Genomic DNA, 17,909 nt, shown 5'->3' on the forward strand with positions numbered 1-17,909 from the left:
GAATGCAGACAGCACCACGCAACTCCCACCCCTGCAAGCACTCGAAATGTGGCTGCTGTGCATTCAGTGGATCCCAACCATGCTCCCAAAATCCTCAGGAATCCCCAGGACAGGCAGAGGCAGTGCCTGGAAGGGCTTTGCTCCAGCCACAGCGTCAGAGATGCTCCACCAGCACCATCCCCATGAGCTTGGACAGCTCACAGCTCGACAAAACAAACCCAAAATTCACCTGTTCATGTTTGTTGGTCAGTTTTGAGAGCAGAGGTGTACAGAGGTGTATAAATTGATGTTTATAAATAGATTTATAAACCAGAGGTGTATAAATAGATTTTTTTTTCCCTGCCTTCACCAAGTTTTGATTTAAACCAACTCTTGTATCTTCACATCAGTGAAAGTCTCAGCAGGCTCTGAGGGGAAATTTCTCACTGGGCAGAACAAAAAGTGGAGGAAAAAGGCTCCTGGAAGACAGGTATCTTTACAAATGACAGAATATTTATTACCAATACCTTTAAAAAAAGATTACATCTGCTAGATCACTGATAAATATCATTTACACCAGGGAGAAAACTACAGAAGCTTTTTTTTATTTCATTTTTCTTGGTTTTGTGGATTTTTTTTTTTAAGGTTTTTCTTATTTTTTTTTTTTTTTTACATAGAAGTAACCATATCAAACTAAGAAAGGAACACAGCTTGAAATACTGACAATATTTCTCTGGTCAACAACCCTGACTTTTACACAAGTGGAATCCTGATTATGAGTTACTGAATAAATATATTTAGAAGGTTTAAAAGTTAACTGTATTATTTTGTAAGCAAAAGAGACAAGTTACAGGCAAATTCAAGCTATCAGGAGGAAAAAAAAAAAAAACCACTGCAGCGCATTGAAAGTTGAAAATTGTATAGAAAATTCCATTGCCTTTTCCAGCGTTATCCCATCTGAACTTACAAAATTCCCCGTAGTAACAAACAGTCCTTCTCTTGAGAAGAATTATTCCAGTGTGGATATTGTAGTTTTCTGGTGTGACTCTGTTCTGCCTCCAGGCGTCTGGGAAGAGTTTCTAAGGAAAGGCAAACTTCCAGCGGGGATCTCCGGGAGATTCCCACTTTTCCATGGATAACCCGGAGCTGGGGCAGCACCGCTCCCATCCCGGGCCGGATTCCCAAGCGTTGTCTGGAGGGTGGAGTTACCAAGGATGTGTCCCAAAGAACGAGCCCAGAGCAGCTTTCTGATTTCCTTGGAATTAATCCCCGAACATGAGGAATTTCCTTGGAATTAGATCTCCAAAGGGTTGAGCTGGGTGTGCACCCAACGTGAGACCGGTGGCCGTCCCGTTGTGGCACCACAGGCAGAGGTCACGGCTCTGCAGGATCTTCATCTCCCCACCCAATCTGATGCTAATTATGATCAAGGCAAAGCAATTTCACAGCCCCTCCTCGCTGCACGATGCCGGAATCTTGGCTACATGTCCTGTAGTCCACAACCAACCAAAAAGCATGTGGTTTTTCCCAAATTCTGCTCTTCGGAGTGTTTTGAGTTTGTCCTGCTCAGAGCTCTGGATGAAACGTGTGTTAGAAGCACTGGGTTCAGCACAGGAGTCGCTGGAACTGCCAGTGAATCTCAGCCTGTTACAATCCGGGTCTGGATCAGTTCTGCCCTGTAAAACTGTACAGTCAACTCCAGCCAATTTGCCAGGAACAACTTGGAGCTCTCCGTCGTAAAGGAAAAAATCCCAAACAATATTTTCGTGATAATGTCGTCCGTAGCATTTTGTAGCAGAGGAAAAAAATTAATATCTACATCATATGTTAACTTTAAAAAATTCTATAAAACACTAAATATATAATAAAAAATATGCATATAAGGACATATGTAAACTGCTTTGGTAACATCATATTACAGATGTTTTCAGTGCATTGCAGAGTTTCCAAGGAAACTTCAGACAAAGCTATATTTGCTTTGAGGAAGTACTGTATAATGCCATTCCTAAAGAAGCATAAACATTTTTTTTTTCCAGTAGTAAGATGTACTCAAACCACAATATTACTTAGTACTGGGTGTCTCCAAAACAACTAGCTAAATGTTGCTTATATTATAAAGAAGAAGTCCTCGATGTCATTGTTGTCATAAACTGGAGCGGGCTGTGAGGGAGATCATGATTGTGCTGAGGGCTGACAAGGTGCAGGCGCTGGAGGTTGACGAGCCTGAGCCTCTGGCGTAGGCATCTGAGAGGGGAAAGGGCAAAAAGGAGCCAGAGGTGAGCAGAGAACAATCCCTGAACTCTCCCTTAACCCACCTCACCCAAGGTTTACATTCCCTTTCCTGGGATAAAGCACAGCCCCCTCCTCCTCTTCACAGTCACCTCTCTAACTCAATTTTTCATCTCATTTCAATTCCTGCCCCCGTTGTGTTGAGGCTCCTCTCACAGTTCTATTATTTCACATGCTGCCTGCTTATCATTATTTGGTATTTTTTTCACAATTGCACCATATTCCAGCTGTTCCTTGTGCCTCCCATCCTGGAGGAGCCATGTACCTGCTCTGTGACCTCTGGCCTGCAGCCAAATGGGAGCTGGCACGTCACAGTTCCCCTTCCCTCTCCTGTGCTGCTGATTAAATTCCTCTGCATGGTTTACACAGCCACGCTGGGGAGAGCTCTGCTCTCACCCAGGGTTTTTTTACATGGCTGTGATTTTAATGCCATATTCCTGCATTGCAGAGGCTCCTGATTTAATGCAGCTTATAAACCGGGACATTATTAATGCAAGATGGGACACGGAGATTTTGCAAAAGCCATGTTGTGTAATAAAATACTCTTTGTGTTTGTTCTTCTACACCACCTCACTTCCCTAAATAAATATTTATGCATCCAGCACACAACAGGATATGGCTGTGCAGTAACCTTATAGATTTAGAATTCTCTGCATCCTGTATTTGGTTATAGTGAATTGCAGTGAAACAATCCATTTAATGCATGGAACAGAGAGGAAAAAGCATCTGGAAACCTTAAATACAAATAGAACTACTTAGGGTGGTGTTTCTTATGGCTGGATCTTGCTTTTGGGATGAAATCAGAATTAGGGACTGGACTATCTGTGGTGGGCCCCTGTGGCACAGAGCCCAGTCCCTCCCATCCTTACTGGATATCTTTGGGATTCGGATTTGCTCGCTGCTGCTGCCGTCGCCGCCGTCGCTGAAGGGTTTGATCTCGATGATGTAATCCTCATCAAAGGGCAGGGACAGCTCCACTGAGGTTTTATTTGTTTCTATGACAGACGTGCTGCTCTCCCTGTTCCACCTGTACAAAACCTGCGGCCAAGGGATATGGATATTGTCAGTTCAGTCAGAGAGAAAAGGAGAGAGACTTCTACCAGGCTAAGCCTGGGAAAAAGTCTGAGAGGAATGTAAACTATCTATTATCTCTCTTTCTGTTCACATTGTTTATAGAAATGTTCTACCACCATGTGCTATTCACAGTGCACCAATGGTGTGAAATGTTTTTACTTAAAGACCAATGAAAATAGTCTTCATGATGTGCTCTATAAAAGAGAGATGTACTTGTTAATAAATGGTTCATTCTTTGCCTTCTGAAATGGAATCATTTTATTCCCATCCTGTCTCAACAGTGACAAAGAGAGAGAGAACAGGAGGCAGAGGCAGAGCTGCCTGTTGTGCTCAGAGCTGTCCACCTCAGGGTGTCCAGAGGTGCTGCTGCTCTTTTCCTGCCCCTGATGCTCAGGCATGATCTGGTGACACAGGGGACATGTGGGATTTGTTGGGGACACCAGCACAGACGTGGCAGTGCCTGGGCAGGGAGTGGCACTGGCAGGAGGATGATGCTGATCAGCAGCACTCAGCACAGCACCGGTACCTAGTGGAGCCCCTCAGAGAAACCCTTGCCTTGGTCAAGCTAAAATAAACCCCTATAGAAGTAAAAACTTCTTGATAGAGGTCAGAAACTCCTTATTATGCTGCTTCTGGAAAGTGAGTTGGGATATTAGATACAGTCCCACCAGTGGTTTCCCAGAATAAGTGACTTTTGTGAACAACCTTCTGAGCTGTGGGAGTTCTACTAATTTATATCATAAATTGTGACATAAAATACAAGATTTCTAGGCAAGAAGAAAAATAGGCAATGTTTTGCTATGATTCAGGAAATAAATCCATGTGGTTGTGTTATCCTTACAGTAAGTTAAAGGAGAATGTTTTAGAAACTGTCTGGATGCTTTTCCAGGGTGACGAGTCTTTCTCTCCCTCTTTCAACCGCCTCCTTAATTTGCATTTCAGACCTAAAGTATGTAGTGAAAATCTGGTCCAGATTGCTGAGGTTCATCTGAGGTTTGGACTAAAAACCCCGAGGAATTACTTATTTTTGATGAGCCCATACAGGGCACCAAAGACACTTAAAGGTTGGTGCAGGAATTGAGGGGAGCTGGCACAGGCTCCCCAAGCTGCTGGAATTCCAGACTGGGAATAAAACATGGAGCATGGCCAGGTCCTTCACTAGCTCAGGCTCTGGTGGGAAATGTTTGCACAACTCCAACCCCAGGGCAACGTATTTTTGGGCTGAATGAAACCCTTGTGGAAGGTGGTGGAGCTGAACTCTTCCCAAGGTTTCTCTCTAGTTAAATTATGTCCTATTAAAACTGTTTCTAATGAGGATTCTCTTTCTTCTCCTCTTGGCTTGACTTTCTGAAGGAAATGGGAGCTATTAAAAAAGCATTTTATTTATCTGCAATTAAGGAGCCAACTGCAGCCTTTGGGAAGTTTCTGCGGAAGGCAGGAGCAAAGTTCTGCAGGAGGGAGCTGCAGAAAAATGTGCTCCTGTACACAGGCCTGGCTCTGGTTTTGGAGGAATTCCCCAGATCTGACCTGGGAAATCATGAATGCACCATGGAAATACTCACTTTGTAGCCTCTCACTTCTGACTCGTTGTCCAAGGCTTTCACCTGGTCCCAGTTCAGGATGATCTTGGAGTCGGATGAATTCCACACGATGTTCCCGGGGGGCTGACTCGGTGCTACACCCAAAAACAGACAGCACCACGTTACTGAGGAGAATCAATTCCCAGCTGGATCCCTTCCAGTGCCACTGGGGCTTCCAGCAGCACAGCTGAGCTTGCCCAGAACCCTGTCCCTCTGGAAAGGTAACGAGCTGCTCCACTGATCTGTGTCCTCAAGGTCATGGGAGGTGTGACACTACACGGGGCTTTAAATGAAAAAGGGATTCAGTCAGTTGCTCAACATGCCTGAGACCAGAGGAAAAAGGCCCTCTTGAACACCGAGATAAATATTTAATTTGCCTGCACAGCTGTGATTTCAGTTTTGCATGCTCTGCTTACTTAACACCGGGAAGAACCTCACGAATAAAATGAAATAAAAAGGCTGAGGCTGGTAAATCTGCACAGAAACCTGGCAAGGAGAAGTCTGACAGCTCCCTGAGATTCAAGAGAGCTGGGAAATGAGACAGGGGAGCAGTGGCTGGACCTGCCAGGGCATCCCTGCCAACACTCACGTGGCTTTTTGGTGGTGACATTGACAGCAGCGCTGGAGGGGCCGGTGCCAGCCGTGTTGTAGGCCCTGACTGCCAGGTGGTAGAGGGCATTGCCCCTCAGGTTGCTGACTTTTGTGGATGTTTGGTTCCCCACCGTCCGGATCCTTTTGGCGTTTTCCTCCTTCTCGTCGTGTCGCCAGCAGCGCACCTGGGAGGCAGAGCAGGGCTTTGGGGCTGGCAGCACCCCCTTGTTCCTGTCACCACCCCAAATCTGCTCCCAGGGACAGCTCCTGCTCCCTGCCACCATCCCTGGCCCTGCTGGGGACCAGCCCAGCATCAGCATTCCCTCCCCAGGCCTGGCCATGGCAGCACCTTCAGGGAGGGCTGTTCTTCCAGACAGATCCCAAACAGAAAGGTGGAGTTTTTAACCTTGGCAGAGAATAGTGGAGTTTTTAACCTTGTGAGAGAATGATGGAATTTTTAACCATGTGAGAGAGTGGTGGAATTTTTAACCTTGGCAGAGAATAGTGGAGTTTTTAACCATGGGAAAGAATGGTGGAATTTTTAACCTTGGGAGAGAATAGTGGAGTTTTTAACCATATGAAAGAATGGTGGAATTTTAACCCTGGGAGAGAATAGTGGAGTTTTTAACCATATGAGAGAATGGTGGAATTTTTAACCTTGTGAGAGAGTGGTGGAATTTTTAACCATGTGAGAGAACGATGGAGTTTTTAACCATATGAGAGAATGGTGGAAAGGATCCTGCAGTGTTTCCCATACCTCATATCCCTGTATTCTTCCTTTGTGCTGGTTTTCCCACGGGGGAGCCCAGGAAACTTCGACGTCTGAGGCTGAAATGCTTCTGGCCAAAACAGTGGTTGGGGCTCTTGTTGGCTCTGGGCAGTTAAAAATAGAAGTGAAACGTTTCAATTTGATGTTCAATTAGTCCCAAACATCAGGGGATTTATTTTCCTCATTGCACAGGGAAAGAAGCAAACAAATGTCCACGTTTCAAACTGATGGCCTGTCAGGCTGTGCTGGGCCTCTCCCTCAGAAATAATAAGATGTCATTACTAAACTCAACCCAGGATACCATGTACTGTAATTAGGACAAGTGGGAACATTTTCTAATCAGTGGACATTAATTCATACTAAATCTCCACAGAATTCTTCCCAGATTACATATTACTTTTCCATTAATATAAAAAGATTTCATTATGATTAATGTTATTTTAATGACTATTGAAAAGAATTAATCACGGTTCGCCATTTATTATAAATCAGAGCAAGGCTGAGGTATCAAAGGATGTGTCAAGGTGGAAACAAAACCCTTTCAGACCTTGTTACATGCAAGTAAAGATATTATTAAAGAAAGGCCTTATAAAATTCTGGTCTAGCCCTGCTACTTCAGCTAGGTGCAGTTACCCTGCTAGTTCCCATAAGAAAGAATTAAAGGAATGAGAAGCAGTTAACAGAACCTGTTTTAGTAAGAACTGTTTTCACCTGCATAAACAAGAAACCTGTCCCATGAGAATCAGTGGAAAAAAATATGTAAACTAACCAAAAATAAAGAAGTTTGATAGATATGCAAAATACCATTTACCAATCTGTATTGTCAGCCAATTGTTAGGTCTAACACAGTGCCTTCTGGTAATCCCATAAAAATATGAACTGTGCAATAAAGATTTAGCTTTCCTGCATGAAGAAGTTGAGTCCTGTCTGCTTTACTAAAACAAGACCCTGCAGCATGGGTGTGAGAAATGGATTTGTAAGGAATTTTTAAAACCTGATAGAAAGTTTACACAGTCTTGTACATTTGTATGCAAATACTGAGACAAGGTGTGCTGACTTGGGAAGATGTTAGAATAGAGGTAGCATTGTTGGGAGAGAGATTAAACTAAAAACAAGTTTCAAAAAGTTTCAAAATATGGCCTTGCAAAAAGACCACATGTTTCAGAGAATTAGAACTGTTTTAGAGAATTAGAACTGTGAAAAAGTATTAGAACTATGAAAGATAATTAGAACTGTTTTAGAGAATTAGAACTGTGAAAGAGCTAGCAAGACCACGTGGAATAAAAATATAGGCGATTAGTATTAGAAGTAATAGCAGCATTCTGTGGCAAAAGCTGATAGGCTGAAAAACATTTATAAAGTATTGTAACCAAGAAACAGGTTAGCTTTTAATAGAATAGCATTAAATTTTACATCTCTTACGTCTCACCCCTCATCAAGACTGATAATAAAAAAAAATCTTTAAAAACGCCTCTCAATTCCCGGTCTCTGTAAAAACTAAGAAAACCAACAATGGGGGGAGGGAGAGGAGATGGGGAGGGTCACCTCTACCTTCCTCTGCCGAGTAGACGACGGTGACGGGGCTGAAGGAGCCTTCCCCCTTGTTGTTGTAGACGCCCACCTTGACCTCGTAGGGCGAGAAGGGCGGCAGGCTCTCGTTGCGGAACACGTAGCGCGCGGCGTCCGGCGAGGCCACCACCGTCTGCATCCAGCTGACCGTGCCCAGGGGCCGGAAGGCCACCACGTAGCCAAAGCCACCCCCGTTCTGCAGCTCCTCAGGAACCGTCTGCAGGCAGGGACAAACGGCGCCGTCAGCGCACGCGGAGCTCCCCGGTTGTGCCCTGGGGGTTCCTCTTGGTCCTCTTCGCTCCTCGGGTGGACTTGGTGATCTCAGAGGTCTTTGCCAAACTAGTTAATCCTGGCATTCTGGGGTTCTGGGATTTTGTGATTGTGGGATTGTGGGGTTCTGGGATTGTGTGATTCTAGGATTCTGGAAGTGTATGATTGTGTGATTCTGGGATTGTGTGATTGTGTGATTCTGGAATTGTCTTATTGTGGGATTCTGGGATTGTATGATTCTGGGATTGTATGATTCTGGGATTGTACGATTGTGTGATTGCATGATTCTGGGATTGTATGATTGTGTGATTCTGGGATTCTGGGATTATGTGATTCTGGGATTTTATGATTGAGTGATTCTGTAATTCTGTAATTCTGGGATTCTGAGATTTGGTAATTCTGTGATTCTGGGATTCTGTGCACAGCACTGGAGATGGAGGTGCAGGAGGTCCTGCCGCACATCCAACCTGAATTCATCCCATCCTGCCTGCACCAGAACCTTTCTGCTCCATGAAACAGGAAGCAGCACCTCCAGAAGACACTTCTCCTAAGGCTTATTTCCCTTCCCTCCCTGCCTAGATGGGGCCTCCTTTGCTGATGCAATTTTAGGCTTTGTGAAGAGCCTGAGGTTTGCTGGGGTGAAGCAAGGACACAGTTCCTGCTTTCCCAACACACGTCAGCTGCTCTCACACCTTTGGGATCACACATGAAGCCCCAAAGAACACACCCTGGGCACTCTGAGGCTTGCACCCACCTAAAAAGCTGCACTAAACCCAAAGGTTCCAGTATTAAAATAATCCATAATTATGGGGCATCCTCCCTGAGATGTCCATGGAGCTTCAGCACAGGTTACTGCTGCTGACTGCATCCTCCTCTGTCTTGGAAGGCTCACGTAAAGAAAAGGCCTCTGGACATTTAAAACAGTAAAACCACTCTTCTGTCAAAACACAAATGATATTTTGTGCAAATTGCATCTCGAACCAATGGCTGATGTTCTGCCCATGTGTGTTTTTGAAACATATTGCAGTATCTTTAGGAGACACGGCGTAACTAATTAGTCCAACAGAGGAGGAAATTTAGCACATTGAGCTGTGTGGTGAGGACAAAAACCCATTTATAGGTTTTTAATGACCTCAAAAATATCTCTGGCGATTCATTCTGCCAGCTTGGTCAGAAATAGTGCTAAATGGAAGCGTTAGCATGTCTAGTGGAGTTCATTATTAGGAGAAATATGCCAGCTGCATCGTATCACAACACGAAAATATGAGCAGACAAATGACTAAAGTTCTAACCCTGTCTGCCTTAAGGAATATTAAACATTTCTCATCTCTGCATCTCCTCTCGCTGGCTGCCATCAGCAGCAATGAAAGCCAGCATGCCTTGTGCTGGCTCTGAGCTGTTTGCTGCCTCGTATCCCAGACAGGAGGAGGGAGGAAACTGGGAGCCAGCACAGCAATTCCCCACCAGGTCAGGATGTTCCAAGCCTGTTTCATCCCTCGGGTGGCTCCTGGCCATCCACATTTTGCCATGTGGATGTGCTGGGAGTCAGGGGGGCTGAGCTGGTGGCAAATCCTGCTCCCCATGGTCCCTGCTCCCCACTTCCCTGGGGCTGGGGTGGGTCCATCCTTTGGCTCCATCTGACCAGCTGGGCTGTTTGTATCACACAATCTGGGCTTTTTTACTGCCAAACCCTTTGAAATCCACAGAAGGCTCACTGGGGCTGGAGTGAGACTCACCTCCCAGGTAATGACCAGCTCAGACTTGCTGCCTCCACCTCCACTGACATTAGCTGGGGTCACCTCAGGGACTGCAAAAAGATAAATGCAGAAGATGGATGTGACAGCTTTGAGACCCAAAACCCACATGGAGATGGAACAGAGCTGAACAGTGCTGGCCTTCCCCTGCTGGGGCCAGCAACTGTTAAAATGACTAATTTGCCATGGCAAACAGCACATTAAAATATGTCAATAATAGTATATTAAAAGTACGTCAATTGACTTGCTTATTCAGTCTCTAATTGTTCAGTTTAAACATTTCTCCTCTATTCAAAAAGGTCTTTTATTTATTTTTCTGCTTCACATTTGGTGGAACAGAGGAGCCACCTCCCAGAGCTTCCCCAGAGCTGAGGGATCTCTTGGCATTTATTGCACAGAGATTTCCCCCTCTGCCCAGTGCCACTTACGAGCCTCCTCAGTTCTCCTCTTCTCGGAAGGGCTGCTGGGCTCCCCGATGCCGATCAGGTTGGCAGCCACCACCCTGAACTCGTACTCCACCCACGGGTTCAGCCCCACCACGGTGGCCGTGAACGTCCTGCCGTCGATGACCTCTGGAACTGGGATGGAAGGAGACCAGCGGGGTGTTAAAATACTGCTGGGAGAAAGGCACGGGGAAATCTCATTTCCTTAGAGGTGAGGGCTTAACCTAAGTACCGAGAAGGACTGATAAATTTTCTCGTCTTTCTAACATTTTGCCAGCTGCAAAGAAGTGAAAGAGGCAGAATGAAACCCTTCTGCTTTTATTTAGCCCAGAAAATCCTGCCATTAAAGAGTTTCTCCAAAATTGTCGCAGTTTGGAAACAAAGTGCAGGACAACAGGTTTGGAGGGTCTTTATTTTTTTCTTTTTCAAACACACTGTTGTCTCTGTTTCATGGTTACTGGAACAAAATTAACCTCTGATGGAATGAGCAATTATATCATGGGATTTTTCCCTCTATCAGGAAAATAATTCTCCTTAAAGACAAGCTGGATGACACAGCCTGTCCCTGAGGGATGTCTTTATAGACCACAATTACTGTTGTATATCTCCAGCAAGGCAACAAGAGATAGGAATTCATTCTGTTTTCCCTTAAACATTCATGAGAAAAATGGGTGAGTAATGGCACTGACTGCACCCTAAATCTTTGGGTTGCCAAACCTGAAACTTGTTAATAAGAGCAGTGCTCTGCAGCCAGGGAAATTGCTTTCCACATAAGGGGCCAGAGCTGGCCAAAGCAGCCCTGGGTGGGTTCTGAGGTGTTACATCTAGGTAAAAATCTTCCAGAAAAAGGCCTTGTAAAATCAGGCCTTATTACTTTGGCTGAGCTAATAGCTAGCCTGATAAGTTCATGTGAGAAACCCGTCAGCTTTCATAAGAATAGAATCCTCTAACAGTGAAAATCTGCTTGTTCCCTTATGAAAAAAATTATAAAAATGAAGATCAGTTTACATGACAATCTGTTCTTATAAAAGAAAAGAAACAATAGAAATAGAGAGACACAATTGAGATAGAAACAAAAAAATAGGAAAAAATAGAAATAAACAATATATTCTTAAGAAATTTACACCTATAAAAATTAAAAGTGAGAATCTGTGAAACAAAAACACCAAAAAAATATAAACTATCTAAAAGGAGAAAACTTTGATAAACATGTACCCTAACCATTACCAAGCAATAAACTGAATTTCGAGAGACTATTAGCCAGTCAGATTCCAACACAACACCTCCATTCCTATAGACAGGAATGAAAGGAATAAAAATTCATCTGTCCTATGCCGAGAAGCAGCGTGCTGTCCCTCTGTGCAGTGCCACCCAGGGTGGCTTTGCCCCTGGAGCCCCCTTACCTGTGCTCACAGCCTGCCAGCCCACCGAGAAGGGCGTGCGAGCCTGCACCACGTACATGGTGATGGGGCTGTGGTTGTCTGCCCCCGGCCTCCAGGACAGCTGGGCTGTGCTCTCCGTCACCTCCTCGATGGTCACGGCCTCAGGGGGGCCCGGGGGACCTGTGGGGTGGCAGGAGAACCCGAGTGACTGGAGGAGGTTCAAGGTCCTGGGCAAGGAGGGGACAGAGCAGCCGGGGCAGCCGCAGCTCTGCTGGCCTGGCGGGGATGGGAGGCACTGGGGGATGCACTGGGGGGACAGAGCAGGATGTTGTGGGTCTGATTCAGTCAAAGAGAAAATGTTAAGTTTCTAACCAGGCAGAAACCTGAGAAACTGTTGAGAATAATGTAAGTAAGATTCTTTATCTCTCTTGTTCACACTTTTTATAGTTGGGTTTTGCTACCATGCGTCATTCACTGCACACCAATAGTGTGTGGTGTTTTCACTTCAGGACCATTAGAGTTGGTCTGCACGAAGCTCTGTATAAAAGAGCAATTTTGAAATAAATCAGCGTTCTATTTACAGCCTTCTCAACAGAGCCATTTCATTCCCATTCTGCCTCAGCAGTGTCAGGGTGTTTGGAACCCTGCAGCTCTCTGGCCTGGCGGGGATGGGAGGCACTGGGGGATGCACTGGGGGGGACAGAGCAGGATTCTGGGGTGTTTGGAACCCTGCAGCTCTGCAGGGAGCACCAGGCAGGTGAGACCCCTCTGCTCCATCCCATGGCCGTGCTGCCTGAGTGGTGCCTGAGGCGCAGTCTGCTCCCATCTCTGGGAGTCACAGAAGGGATTGGGGTGGAAGGGACCTTAAATCCCACTCTGTCCCACCCCTGCCATGGCAGGGACACCTCCCACTGCCCCAGGTGATTCCAAGCCCTGTCCAACCTGGCCTTGGGCACTGCCAGGGATCCAGGGGCAGCCCCAGCTGCTCTGGGCACCCTGTGCCAGTGTTTTAACACCCCTGGTGTTTTTAGGGAGGTACAGGATCAGTACTTTTATCACTATCAAGGGTCATTTCCCTGTGAGAATTTCATATTCCTCCTGATTATGAGAACCAAGGGTAGCAGGGACAGAGCAGCACCCAAGTTTGCCTTCTCCAAAGTTAACAAGCAGGAAAATATAAATCATAATTCTTATAAGGACACAGACTCAGGGCAATTAATTACAGCTCTGTTAAAGTCAAACTTACACATCACCTGTGCGTGGTAATGAAGAGATCTATGAAGAGCCACTAAATCATGTTTATTCTAAAAAAGAATAACGTTGCTTGGCAGAAATGCTGCCAATAGCTGGGTGCTGCTCCTGCTGCACAGGTCATGGCACAAAGGAGCTCAGGGGGTTCATTCAGGACATGGACAGGTTCCAGGGCTGTGTCTGTGCACCCCAGCATGCACTCAGAGCTTTTTTCTCAGATTAATTACAAGATGCTGGGCTGTCTCTGAGCCCAGGGATTGCAGAAGGCAGGGAAAAAAAAAAATCTACAACATCACCAACAACAGTAGCAAAATTCAAATACCTCTTACAATCAGGTCTGCAGCAGCTGAGAGCTTGTCCACACTTGTTTGCACCATGCAGACGTATTTCCCTGCATGCTTCAGCTGGATGCTCCTGATCATCAAATCACCAGCTGAATCCTGCTGATAGAGTAGGGAAAAGTGGTTACAATTACTTTTTAATGAGCCCTAAACATCATTATCACGTGAAGGACACTGTGACTAATGGATTTACTTTATGCTGGCTGATGAAAACATCAGCAATACAAGCCATGGCCTGTTGAAATGATGGAAATTTGCCTGGAAGGTAAGAGAGGGAGCATTCCTAAAATTCTGGTTCCTCCAAGGACCGAGTTGGGGGCTGTTAAGCATTTCTCCATTAAAACAGCGAGGTAATGCAGGACAGGTTCACTCTGATTGCTCCTTTTTCTCTCTGGATATCCAAGTTTTACCCTCTCTGCCATCCACAGGCCCAGGTTGTGTCTCCATCTCTCCTGCAAGGGAAGCCCAGCCCAAATTTGGAGATACCAGCAGTAGTTTTAGGGCTTTTGTGCTAAAGATCAGGAGAACAGCACTCTCTGAGGAAATCTTGCATCACACAGCAGCAGTAATTTGTTTTCCAAACGCCAATTGCATGTCTGATTAACTGTTGAATAGAACTAATTAGGTTTCTGGATGCATTGGATGCAGAGAACCTCTCTCAATTTCTCTCCAGACACAAAGCATTCAATACATTGGAAATCTCAGGGAAACCTCGTGGTTGTGGCCTTTGGACTGAGGAATATTAATGAAGTTTGTAATTTTAGCTCAGTGGGCCAAACCAGGAGCAGTCACCCCAAAAAGCCATGGCTGCTGCTGTGAGCCCTGTGCATCAATCTGTGAGTTCATCTTTTAATAATCTTTTTTTAAAGGGATGAGAGCAAGGCTTGGAAATTGTATTTCCTTTTCCTTTCAGCATTAAATTTCACTCCTGACAAATGTCAACAAGAACTGTCACCATGCCTGAGACTTGTTGCTCTCTAAATCCTCACTCAGAGCAACATGCAAAACCCTTCCCAGTTTTCTACCTCTGCTGAAAATTTTCCATTTCTTTCCTCCTTCTTCTTGCTGCCTTCATCCAGTTCCTTATGTTGGCAGCCTTTTCTTTGTCAGATTTAATACTTACCCCTCCAACCCTTTCAAAGTGATCCCCATCTTTCTCAAAGTCGATCAGGTGCCCGTTGAATGACCAGGTGAACACGATGTCCAGGGAGTGGTCGTGGGACACCTGACAAGGCAGGACAATGCTTTCTCCAACTGTGACATCCATGCTGAAAGGGGACACCATGACCCGGGTTGGATCTACAAACAACAAAGAAAGGGGAAAAAAAAAGAAAAAAAAGACTTTTTTTTGCTCTCCTGAGGAGCTGAGACATTGTAGGGCTGAGAGAGATCCCAAACAGTGATCCCTTAGGGAGGTCCTTAAATCAACAAGTGAATTATTCCATCTTTGGGTTTATCCTTTCTCTAGTTGCTGGATTAAAACACTTAATAAACCCTCCAGAATCCCCTTCCAGTCACCATCCTGATGAAGAAGGAGAAAAGAAAAAGCTGGAAAAGAGTGCAGCAGATCTGAAAGGCTTGATTAAAACTTTTTATCAGAGATTCTCTTATTTGAATCTTCTCACTTCAAAGAGCTGTTTCGCACATACATGCTCACCATGGTTAAACTGTTCTGTTGTTCCTAAATTAAATGTAAAACCTCCAAACCTGGAATAAAAAGGATGTATTAGAACCAGGATTTTTTGATCTGGCCATACCTGGAAAGGCAAAGATCAGGCTGAGATTATTGTTATTATATTTACTGAGAATTGGCCATGCTCTCTGATGGATGGATGTCGTACTATGACACGAAATAACTAATGCATTCTAAAATCTAGAAAAAGAAAAAGAAGCAGCTTTTATTTCTGAACTTGCAATATATAGAATTTTAAAAGTGACAGTGGATTGAAGGATGAAATTTCCACCTCTCCAACCACACGGGTTAAACCAACAGCCCATCAATTCTCTCTCCTTACAAAGAAGAATGCAAAACAATCATTATTTACATGAACAGTGCGTGAGAACTCCAGTAGAAACATGTAAACACCAGAAAGCATAGAAAATTTTAAATAACTTTAAAACTTTTAAAAGAACAGGGTGACAGATGCTTCACATCTCAAACCCTTTCCTTGGGCAAGGAGAGCCCCACACAGAACACAGATAAATGATGAGTGGTGCCAACAGAACCTGGCACAGAACAGAACCCAAAAACCCAAACCCTCTGTGAGGAGCAGAAGGGGGTGCCCTAACCTATTTCTCCTTATCTGCATAAACCATTTCCTGCATCTGGGACACATTTTTCCTTTTTTTTTTTTTTTTTTTTTTTTTTTTTGAATACCAGGACATTTCCAAAGGGAAGCCCCAAACCTGGATCCGTGGCATAGCAGGATCCCTGTCAAACACAGGCAGCAGCTCCACCCTGATTCAGAACTAATCCCCTTCTCTGGAGCTCCACAGCTCCTTCCCCACTGCTTTAATTGTCTATTTTTCACCTCAGTGTGAGCAGAGTGGTGGCACAGAAAGATGACCCACGACACATTATGCAGACTCCAGCTCCTCTGTGCCTGTGAATTCCCCCTGCCTCTAAAGTTAACATTTCTCTTCCATTTCTGTTGACAAAAATGCAGCAATTTTTTCTACAGAGCCTCAGAGGAAATGAAAAGGAGAAAAAAATATTGCTTAACAATGAGACCAAAAGTCTGAAAATCATACAGAGATAGATATTTTTGCTTATTCCAAAAAATCTATTCTGCACGGCTGTCCTGCTAAAATAATACCAGCATTATTCAATCTCTGGTACATGACACCAAAATCTTAACAACTTCTTCCTGAGCCTATTGCCCAACTGCTTAATTCTCTGCTAAAATAATAAAGATACAGCAGCCCAGATATGGACTGGGCAGAACTGCTCATGGAAATCCAGGGGATGCAAAGCTGTTCCGGGGTTTTCAGCCTTATCAAAATCTACAGGAGGTGGTGAGAAAGATTTTGTTGCTGTCTGTAAAGATTTCAGATCAGGTCCTCGGGGACTTGGCTGTATTATCTTCAACCAATTTAATTCATCTGTATTTTGTGTTCAATTCTGACCAAGCAGAGGAACTCTTAGAATAACTGTTATGACACTTAATTAATCAATTAATTAATAAATTAACAATTTCTCAGCGTTTATAAACATGAAAGAAATTAAGAATATAAAGACTATAAATATATAGAATAGAAGATATAATTGTACAGAATTTTAGAATATAGGAGAGATTCTAGAATGTAGAATTCTGGTATGTAATTTCTATTCCAGAATTCTATACAGTTACATTTCTAGAATTGTAATTGTATGGAATTGTATCTAACAGATATATGTTAAATATTATTTATGGAATATTTATATTCTATAATATAGATAGAATATTATAGGTTTACATAAACACAGAGAGTGTTAAATATAATAGAATTCTAGGATTTCTATAATCCTAGAATTTATATGCTCGGTCTGTAGGTGTCACTGAAGGCTCGGGAACAGCAGAGCTCCTTCCCTGCCTGCCTTGCACACAAGGTGCTCTCTGTGGGACAGAGGCAGCACTTCCCAATTTTCCCCGGTTTTTCCAGAGGCTCGGTGCACCCCGAGAGCTCCTGGGGACGGTCCCAGCTGGAGCAAACCACAGCAGCAAATTCCAGTTTGATTAACCAGCTAATTACCTAATTCTCTCAGATTAGTGTTACAGTGTTAAAGATCCAGATAGATTTCTCCTTATCTGCATAAACCATTTCCTGTACAAGATTTTATGTTGTGTTTTTCTTGTAGATGAACTCTAACTCGAGCATCTGGGACTCATTTTTCCTTTTTTTTTTTTGTTTTGGAATACCAGCATGCGTACCAATTCCATTTTGGCTTTTATCAGCAGGAGTTAATAAATGCATCTCAGATCAATGTCCTCTATTTGCAATGACATTTTACATTATTGTATTGATTCCAAGGCAAATCATGTCTGGAGATAATAAAAATCAATCCTGGAGGAGGTGGTTTCTATGAGCAACCAAAGAATCAAAGTCCAATACATGAAAATACATAAATGTGCTCTCTTTTTTTCCTTTCTGTTTGTGAATGAAATATTTATCCAGGACCATAAAGTCAAAAGCCTCTGAGACCTGACTGGTGAAACTTTTGGGAGTTTTGAGTGCTCTGTCATCAGAGAGAGGAAAGAGGAAAAGAGTGCAGGAGAGAGGAAAATACAACTCTGAATTAAAGAGATTAAAACCCAGTGAATGGCTGAACACATAGAGGAATTAGCAGAGCAAATTACAGCTGAATGGACTGAGTACTTGATGGGGCATGGCCAAAATTGAGATGAAAAAGAATTGGGGAAAAGGTTAAGTATTTACAGTATCGCCTTTAAAATACCCCACCTGTGAGCTGTGATGAGTCACACGGATGCTTTCAGGAGCAGGCACTTGGCTTTTATGCCAATTGATCCCTTTTTTCCCTGCAATCAGCTATTACACACATTCTTAACAGAAGATTCTGCAGCATTTCCACCCTCTGGTGGGTACTATGGCAGTTCAGCCTAATAAAGTATAATCCTA

General features: G+C 44.0%; 1 protein-coding gene across 4 annotated transcripts in view; it reads right to left on the reverse strand.

The window, feature by feature from the left end:
- Positions 1 to 472: 472 nt before the first annotated feature.
- LOC100224263 (contactin-4) overlaps positions 473 to 17,909 on the reverse strand; it is a 264,263-nt gene continuing 246,826 nt past the window's right edge. For 3 of the 4 annotated variants that reach the window (XM_030283445.4, XM_030283446.4, XM_072934699.1), the window contains 11 exons: positions 14,416 to 14,591; positions 13,274 to 13,394; positions 11,722 to 11,880; positions 10,304 to 10,453; positions 9,858 to 9,928; positions 7,834 to 8,068; positions 6,271 to 6,386; positions 5,512 to 5,698; positions 4,905 to 5,017; positions 3,138 to 3,306; positions 473 to 2,223 (listed from right to left, as the gene is read on the reverse strand). In XM_030283445.4, coding sequence (XP_030139305.4) covers positions 2,123 to 2,223; positions 3,138 to 3,306; positions 4,905 to 5,017; positions 5,512 to 5,698; positions 6,271 to 6,386; positions 7,834 to 8,068; positions 9,858 to 9,928; positions 10,304 to 10,453; positions 11,722 to 11,880; positions 13,274 to 13,394; positions 14,416 to 14,591 — 1,598 coding nt within the window. In that variant the 3' untranslated portion in view covers positions 473 to 2,122. The remainder of the gene's footprint in view (positions 2,224 to 3,137; positions 3,307 to 4,904; positions 5,018 to 5,511; positions 5,699 to 6,270; positions 6,387 to 7,833; positions 8,069 to 9,857; positions 9,929 to 10,303; positions 10,454 to 11,721; positions 11,881 to 13,273; positions 13,395 to 14,415; positions 14,592 to 17,909) is intronic. The other variant, XM_030283447.4, reaches the window with a different exon arrangement.

This window comes from Taeniopygia guttata, chromosome 12 (assembly GCF_048771995.1).
Source record: "Taeniopygia guttata chromosome 12, bTaeGut7.mat, whole genome shotgun sequence".
NCBI classification, from domain to species: domain Eukaryota; kingdom Metazoa; phylum Chordata; class Aves; order Passeriformes; family Estrildidae; genus Taeniopygia; species Taeniopygia guttata.